Source organism: Molothrus ater, chromosome 5, assembly GCF_012460135.2.
Source record: "Molothrus ater isolate BHLD 08-10-18 breed brown headed cowbird chromosome 5, BPBGC_Mater_1.1, whole genome shotgun sequence".
Lineage (NCBI taxonomy): Eukaryota > Metazoa > Chordata > Aves > Passeriformes > Icteridae > Molothrus > Molothrus ater.
Genome location: NC_050482.2, coordinates 32,730,885 through 32,739,364, shown reverse-complemented (window position 1 = coordinate 32,739,364; position 8,480 = coordinate 32,730,885). Strand labels below are relative to the sequence as shown.

At 44.5% G+C, this 8,480-nt stretch overlaps 1 protein-coding gene across 1 annotated transcript; it reads left to right on the top strand.

Moving 5' to 3' along the window:
• Nucleotides 1-2,400: 2,400 nt before the first annotated feature.
• On the top strand, nt 2,401-8,094 carry AVPR1A (arginine vasopressin receptor 1A). The gene is made up of 2 exons (XM_036401771.2): nt 2,401-3,548; nt 5,234-8,094. Exons 1-2 carry the CDS (start codon nt 2,540-2,542, stop codon nt 5,515-5,517), a joined length of 1,293 nt encoding a protein of 430 aa, XP_036257664.1. The 5' UTR covers nt 2,401-2,539; the 3' UTR covers nt 5,518-8,094.
• The last annotated feature ends 386 nt before the right edge of the window (nt 8,095-8,480 follow it).

The window sequence follows — 8,480 nt, the reverse complement described above, 5'->3', positions numbered from 1 at the left end:
CTTGTTCCAGTTAAGTTTTTGAGTACTTTACAAAAGCCATTTAGTCTTCAGTGAGTTCAGCATTCAGAAAGATATCTCTCAACCTTCCAGCACTTTTACAGAAACCTGTATGGCAGCAGAGAACATGCTAGAAATCCTTACCATTCTTAGTTCTGTAGAACTCTGTGTGCTTAGTGAGAACACATAAAGGTTTCTTGTAACAGCAGTGTCAATTTTCTTTACCAAGATTTCAGCTCCAACTCCAGGTGAATCACAGGGCAAAAATGTTAATTTCCTCCATCAGCCTTCCCAGTGGCAATTTTTCTCTTCGGAAGGGTATTCTACAAGTACTGATTAATTTGAAGAACACGAATACTTTTAGGATTTAGTTACCCAGATCAGGCTAGATGCTGATTAATCTAGTATAGAAACCTTCGGAGTCATGAATTTGTCTGGAGGGTATTTTTTAGCTACTAGATATAAATAAAAATCTCTACTGACTTATCTAGGTTTGTTGAAACAAAGGAATTTATAACAGCCTCTTTAGGTATGTTATCTAAAAACATCAATTTTGATCAATTTGGGAAATGAAACAAGCAAATACATCAAGACTAGCCCTAGATTATTTCTGTCTGATAGAGTAAAATAGAATAAAAACTATTATCAGTATCATGCTTAACATTGCATGTAATCACTAGGTACAACCTTGTGCAATGACATTCAGGCAACTTTCCAGCCCTTTGCTCTGGAAACATTACTATAAAGGCCATTCAGAGGAACAAAGAATAGGTTGGAAAAGGAGTATTTCTGAGTTGATGTGGGCTTGACAAATTCTCAGTATCCTGGACTAATACAACCACGTTTATCTTATCGTTTGGCTACAAACCTGAGTATCATCTCTTCTGTTAATGGATGACCTACCCAGCAGTGAATAGATCTTTATGATCCTCGCATGGTTTGCACAGCAGAAAGTCTGCTAGCAGAGTTTCCTGAGTAACTCTGTTCATTTACGTAACGTTCACCTCCTGTAAAGCATGTCAGAGAGACAGGCAAGGAATGTGAAAGAAGCCTTGGTAGTGGTGCAGTGTTAGGAGATTTGTGATATGCAGCTTTAATTTCCCCTATTTGACCTGAAACCTGTAGTCACACTCATTTCCCAGGTCTAACACAATAAATAGGCACTAAGCTGTGAATAATGCACTGAACTGTTTGTAAAAATCAGGTTTTTGGAACAAAAGCATATTTAAAGAAACAAGTTTGCTAGAAACTTAGGATATCCACATTTATTGTGTGTATTTCCAGGTTTTGGGAGGGTCTGCAGTTTTAATTGGAAAACTCCTGTAGGAGCAGGTGTCCTCCTAAACTCCTGCCACTGATCCCCAAGCAAAGGAAGGGTAGTGACAGACTGGGGTGGGTGCACATAGCCTCTCAGGGGCTAAAAAGCCCAGAAAGTGGCAAAAAGACTGGGATAAAGCCTTGCACAATGCTGACATGTTCAGAAGCCTATCACCTTGTATTTTAAACTTTAAAACTGTTCTGGAGTAAAAAATTTTGAAAATATCTTTTTAATTAAAGAAGTAAGACAATCTTTCATTCTTTCCCATTTTTTCTTCTCCCTGTAAAATCACATATTTTTTGCAACAGAATTTAATTCTATGAGGAGACATAGGGAGTTTTATTGAAAAACACAGTAGGGCTGGTATCTAACAGAGTATTTCTTTGCTGTGATCTTATGCATTTTTGTGTGTCTGAAGGAAGGAGTTGCTAAATGAAGGGTCAAATTCAGGTACCAGTGAAATCAGGATATAATCCACACTCATGACAATGGGACCAAAATTTTCACCAAGTTCATTCATTCTTTCAAGAGCAAGAACACTCTTCATCTAAACCGTGCTTAAAACAAGAATTTTAAAGGCTCCCTGCCAGAAACTCCCATCAGATGTGGAGATTTTGCTTGTACTTGCAGAAACGTGTGGTTTAGACCTATGTTAAGGCTTGGATGACATTTATGGCCCGAGATGAAGTCCTGAAACATTCAGAGACATTAGGTTGCTATTTTTTCTAATAATTTCCATCTCTGGGGTTGATCCCAGTGAAATGCCAAAGGCCCAGGTGGACTCTCTCAGGACCAAACCAGCACCTCTTACCGACAAGTCACTTTGCCTTGGCTAGAAGGCAGATCGGGGTGCAGGCTGATGCTGACAGACCTCCATTTGCTCTGCATGATTACGGCAGTTTTACTCGCAGCTATAAGTGCTGCTTTACCTGACCGCGAGGAGCACCGTTCCGGCCCGAGCAGCTCCCGCTCGGCGCAGCGCTTTGGGGCGGAGCGGCCCCGCTCCCGTGGCGGGGCGGGCGGGCGGCGGCTGCCGGGGGAAGGAGGGGGCTGGCGTCAGGGCTGGGCAGCCACTGCCACCGGAGCTCCCCCTCGCCTCGCCTCGCCTCCCGCGGCCGGGGGGATAAAGGCACCTGGCCCGGCGCTCCGGGCGCCGGAGGGGAAAGGCGGGCGAGCGGAGGTGCGGGGGCCGGGCCGGGCCGGGCCCCACCGCGCAGCCCCTCCATGCGCCTCGCCGGCGGCGCCGGCTCCCCCCGGGCTGTGCCCTCACCCGGGAATGGCAGCCGGTGGCGGGCGGCGGAGCCCGGCGGCGGCAGCAGCCCCAGTCCCGAGGCGTGGTCGGGGTCGCCGAACGGCAGCCTGGGCGGCTGGGACCCCTTCGGGCGGGACGAGGAGCTGGCGAAGCTGGAGATCGCGGTGCTGGCCGTCACCTTCGCCGTGGCGGTGGTGGGGAACGGCAGCGTGCTGCTGGCCCTGCGGCGCACGCCGCGCAAGGCGTCCCGCATGCACCTCTTCATCCGCCACCTCAGCCTGGCCGACCTGGTGGTCGCCTTCTTCCAGGTGCTGCCCCAGCTCTGCTGGGAGGTGACCCACCGCTTCCACGGCCCCGACGGGCTCTGCCGCGTCGTCAAGCACCTGCAGGTCTTCGGCATGTTCGCCTCGGCGTACATGCTGGTGGCCATGACCGCCGACCGCTACATCGCTGTCTGCCACCCGCTGAAGACGCTGCAGCAGCCCACCAAGCGCTCGTACGGGATGATCGCGGCGGCCTGGGCGCTCAGCCTGCTGCTCAGCACCCCGCAGTACTTCATCTTCTCCCTCAGCGAAGTGGAGCGCGGCTCGCAGGTCTACGACTGCTGGGCGCACTTCATTATGCCCTGGGGACCCCGCGCCTACATCACTTGGATCACCGGCGGCATCTTCATCGCGCCTGTCCTCATCCTCATCATCTGCTACGGCTTCATCTGCTACCGCATCTGGCGCAACGTGCGGGGCAAGACGCGCCCGGGGGAAGCGGCAGCAGCGGGTGGCGGTCGCCGGGCAGGTGATGATGGTGGCCCGCGACGGGGGCTGCTGCTTGCCCCTTGTGTCAGCAACGTCAAAACCATCTCCCGCGCCAAGATCCGCACCGTCAAGATGACCTTCGTCATCGTCTCGGTGTACGTCGTTTGCTGGGCGCCCTTCTTCACCATCCAGATGTGGTCCGTGTGGGACCAGCGCTTCCCCTGGGTCGGTAGGTGACGCCGCCGCTTGTCCCCAGCGGCAGCCCCGCACGCGTTGGAGCGCAGCCGGCTGTCCCGGGGCGCAGCGTGGGGAAAGGGCGCGGAAGCGGAGAACGGGACCGCGGAGCGCCCTCCCGGCCCCGCACGGGTCCCTCTCCCGCCGGGGAGTAGCGGCCGAGCGCCGCTGTGGGGGAGAAGAGAAGCCCTGGGCAGCCGCTGCCCCCGGGGCCGCCCCGCCGGCACCGCTCGTAGTCCCGGACCGGGCGGCCCCGGGAGCGGCGGCGGCAGCGGCGCTCGGCCCGGCCCGGCCCGGGAGCAGCCGGAGGGGCTGCTGCGGCAGCCGCAAAAGGAGCGGATGGAAACCGGAGCGTTTGCTGCCGTAATTTGAAGCAGCAGCGTTTTCGTCCGTTTGAAGCTGCGGATAAGAAAACTTTAGAAATGTTGAGTATTGTTGAGAAGTGATCACACACACATGTCGGAGCAGTTACATGAAGAGAGAACTTATTACGTCTTCTCTCCTGTAGCTGCTGTCAAATAATAGGGTTGAGCGCACCCTGAACCCTTCCTCTCAGCAAGGCAGTCACCTCTGAGTGCTCCATTAGTCAAGTCACCGATTTTCATGAATCAGTGGCAATTTAGACTTTGGAGATACGTGTGCCGCTGTTAAATATGTCTGAAAAAAATTGGTGAGTTTAAAAGCTATTACATAGGTAATGATAGGCATCATAGTGACAGATATTCTGTTTCCTCATAATGAGAGAGCAGCAAATCAAAATGTTGGAATCCATAATTTCTCGATTTTTTAAAAAATCCCCAGATGATCGCTTACTGTAGTAAGAGTGTTGATTACCTCTAATATGGGACTGAAGCCTATAATGCAGATCTCTGTAGAGAAATAATGGCTTGCAGTAAACAGATTTTTTTTTTACTTCAAAGGAAATTAAATCTAATTTAACAGATGGGTATTTATTTGATAGATGTGTTTGAAGAGATTCTTTAAATAAATGGAACTGCATAATACAGTAATTATACTTTTTTGAAGATCCAATATTTACAAAAAAAAAGTCACTTATAGTGACTTATATTAGACTAATAAAGTCACTTAGACTAATACATATTTAGAGTATTTGATCTAACTATTAACTAGTTATTGAAGGTAGAACACCATAGTTTTTTCATGCCATAGTGCCAAGTTCTATTTTTCCCTTAAGTAAAATTTGTTCAACCTCTAAAATCCAGATTTAACAAACAATCCAGTAGTTAGTTGAGCATTCAATACTTTTCAGCATGCAAATATATGCAACAAAATTCAGTGTTATTGAAAGCAGTGGAAATTTTACCATTGTCTCCCAGGGTCTGGAAAAAACCTTTCAGTATTTAAAGCAGGAGCTTATCAACACATGGATACACATCAGTGGAAATGTGACTAAATCATTATTTTGGATGGATTACCCGATAACTTAATCTGTCACAGCTTTTTGAAGTCAGTTCAGAGAAATCCTCATTGACTTTAATGGCAGCCTTACATAAATAAGAACTTTACTGATTATGTTCTCATTATCTGTTTAAAATGCTGTAGCTCAACATTTAGAACTCGAATATTCAGGGAAATAAATCCAACGGTTAATGAAGCAATCGACTGAATGGTGCAAATGTTTTTTTGATGATTAAACATCTTTCTCCCCCCCCTCCCCAGATTCTGAAAACACTGCAACTACTGTTACAGCTCTGCTGGCCAGCCTGAACAGTTGCTGTAACCCATGGATCTACATGTTCTTCAGTGGGCACCTCCTCCAAGACTGCCTACAGAGCTTCCCTTGCTGCCAAAAAATAAAGCAAACGCTGAGTAAAGAAGATTCAAACAGCAACAGCAGGCGACAGACTTCTTTCACCAACAACAGAAGCCCAACCCACAGCCTAAACACATGGAGGGAGATGCCCCACTCCAAATCGACCAGCTTCATCCCCATCCCAACATGAGACCGCCCTCAGGGCAGGCAGGGCTTGCAGTCCTGTCACAGTGCTTGGGAAGGTTGTGGAATGGCACTTTATGCCAATCCAGGCCACCATCATGGTACCAAGGAATGACTAAGATGGCCATGAGATAAAAAGTGCCCCCTTGCTTGATAAGCTATGCTGCAGTATGTAAATTATTTTCTGAAAGTTTTTAAGATTAGGGCAACTGATCAGGAAGGTGTGGCAACAATAAAGCAGTTATTTTTTTAAATAGAATTTATTTTAATTTTTGTCTGTTCCTAAAATACTAAGTGCATTGTTGCTTGCTGTTTAAAACAGTCAAAACAATGGAGTTTTCATGTATTGGGCTAACTCCACTCTAGTGTTAATGCATAAAACTTCTCGTGATTGTCTGATGAAGTCACAGGGAAAGAAGACAATTTGAGCAAGATTACAGTTTAGTCTTGAACATTACCAGAAAGGAGTTAGGAAAAACTCTTGGCTGTCCAGATAAGGAATAGAGTTAGACAGACTCTGAGCTGCTGGAATTCAGTTGCTTGTGATGCTTCATCTTGTGAAGATCTAGCAGTTCTCAGACACTGAAATTCAACAGTCCTTTTGAAGGCAAATCTTTTAGTGCTGTCGATGTCTCTATGTGTATTGTGGGGTTTCATTTTTAGGGTGACATTTCCTCTTCCTTTAATGCTGATGGAAATTATAAAGCATATTTGTGCGTGTGTGTGTTGTTGCACCTACTTTCATTTTTTTAAACTAACTTTAAAAATATATTGATAAATAAGTATGATACGCTATGACTAGCTCAGCGCTGTTACAAACAGTCACACCAAGAAAACTTATAATGAATACCAGAACCACTTGCTTTATTGGTAGGAATGTCATCTTTTTTAATTCACTAGGACATCTAGGATGTCCTACATTGCTAGGTTGCCAAGCAAACAGCCTCACGAGCTCAGAAGAGTGTAGTCATTTGGTAAGAGCTGCAGAACCAGTGTATTTCAAGACACAGATCTGAAAATCAAACTTACAAGTCTTCTGGGAATATATAAAAATTTTGTAAATTGCAATAAAAAGTCATCACACTTGGTAATTACAAAGCATTCAAGGTGTGCTTGTTTTCAACATGATGCATGCTAAATTGACTGTAGTTCATTTATATGGTAAACAATCCTATTACATCTTTCCTTGGAGCTTGTCTCATATTGAGGTTGGGTTTTGAGCTCCTTGAGTAAGTTTTGCTGAGTTTTTAAGTCTTGAGAATCTCTTAGAGAAGTACATCTACCTGTCTGCTCTGTTTTCCTGAGCTTGCTGGATCCTGAAATCCAGGAGCTCCCCTGCCCCCCTGCAGGACTGCTGACACAGTCCCAGCTGGCTGCTGGAGCACGGGGACTCCAGTGTGGCTGCAGAACGTGCATGCAAGGAGGAAGCTCAGCAGCAGCTTGCTTTCTTTCTTTCTTTCTCAACAAAACCTAACAAACAAGATCACTTTTCTAATTGATTGAGGAGATTGCATGTGACTTTCACCGAGGATGGTGCCCATGCCTGCCTCAATAATGGTAGCAGAAATTAATGGAGTTAGGTGCAGAATAAGATCATCTAAACCACTCCAGAAGCTCCCAATTGATTATTTTGGGCAAAGAATAGGGAACATTATGCCTAAAAGATTCTCTTTTTTTTGTCACTAAAGAAAATCTCGGCTCCGTTCTCTTTCCTTGTGTTTGCTGTTGTTCAGAGCACGAGAAGCCAGAGGACAGTGTGGTGGAATGGCTTACATTTAACAGACTATCTTTTTGACCACCTTTAATATACAAATGTGACTACAGCTCTCACCAACTCTGGACGAAGGTTTGTGAACCTGAAGCTATATTTTAATCAAAAAAACCAGCATGCAGTGATGTTGTGTGTGTGTTTGTGCACATTATGTGTACTGTGTATATTTTGCAAGTCGGTAATTCACAGTTACTGAAACTGCAAGTGTTTCAAGTTAAGTACACTATCCTTTGCTAGTTTTCTGTTTGTGCTACTGCTTTCTTTGTACATGAAATATGTATTAAAAACCAATTAGCTGTACTAACAGAATTTTCATGTGTGCATAATTGAATGTTTTTTCTATTACACTTTACATTCAAACAGAAAATATAATGAAAAAATGTGTGTAGAATATTGTTGAAAATAAAAATGAACTGGGTAATGACCAGTATATGTATTAAACCAAACAGATTCAAAGTATAAATTTAGGTTTTTTTCAAATACATTACAAAATCTAGGCTTACACTTGGGGCTTGTGAGCATAAATTTCCCCTATGAGTGTCCTGTAGCTTCTGCAAGTAAACTGACAACAACACAATTTGTCAATATTTGATTTCCAGACTTTTTTTGTAAATACTGACTTTTTCACATAATTGTAATGTTGGAAGATACAGCCAATATTTTTTAATTGTTCATCTGTGGATATATTTTTTTAACAGCTACTTTGGGTTATCATGAGGATGCCGTAATGGAAACAGAAGGAAACAAAAAATTGTGAAACCATTGCAAATTTAAAATGGAAACTTGCTCTAATAAACTTGCATATTTATTTGATCCAAAGCATCTTGGGTTTTTTGCTTGTCTAGATTTTGGAGGGCAAGAAATGTATTTGGTATTACTAAATATATTTTACAAAATTCAAAATGTCGTCATATAATAAGTTGTGTCCATGAAAAGCTTTAAGGAGTGAACAAAACTAAAATGTTTTTCTGTAATACGTAGTGAATGAAGGACACAAGCAAAGAAGGAACATCCAATCAGCTTTCCACTACATACTACTACTATTGTTAAAACATGTGAGTGAGCACTTATTAATGTTCTAGAGGAGTTATTTTGATATTTTTCTTTTAAATACTCATCTTCTAACATAAAACATGATTGAATGTTTTGAACATGTTTGAAGAACCTGTACTCTGTACTGGTGTTACTAGAATTACTGC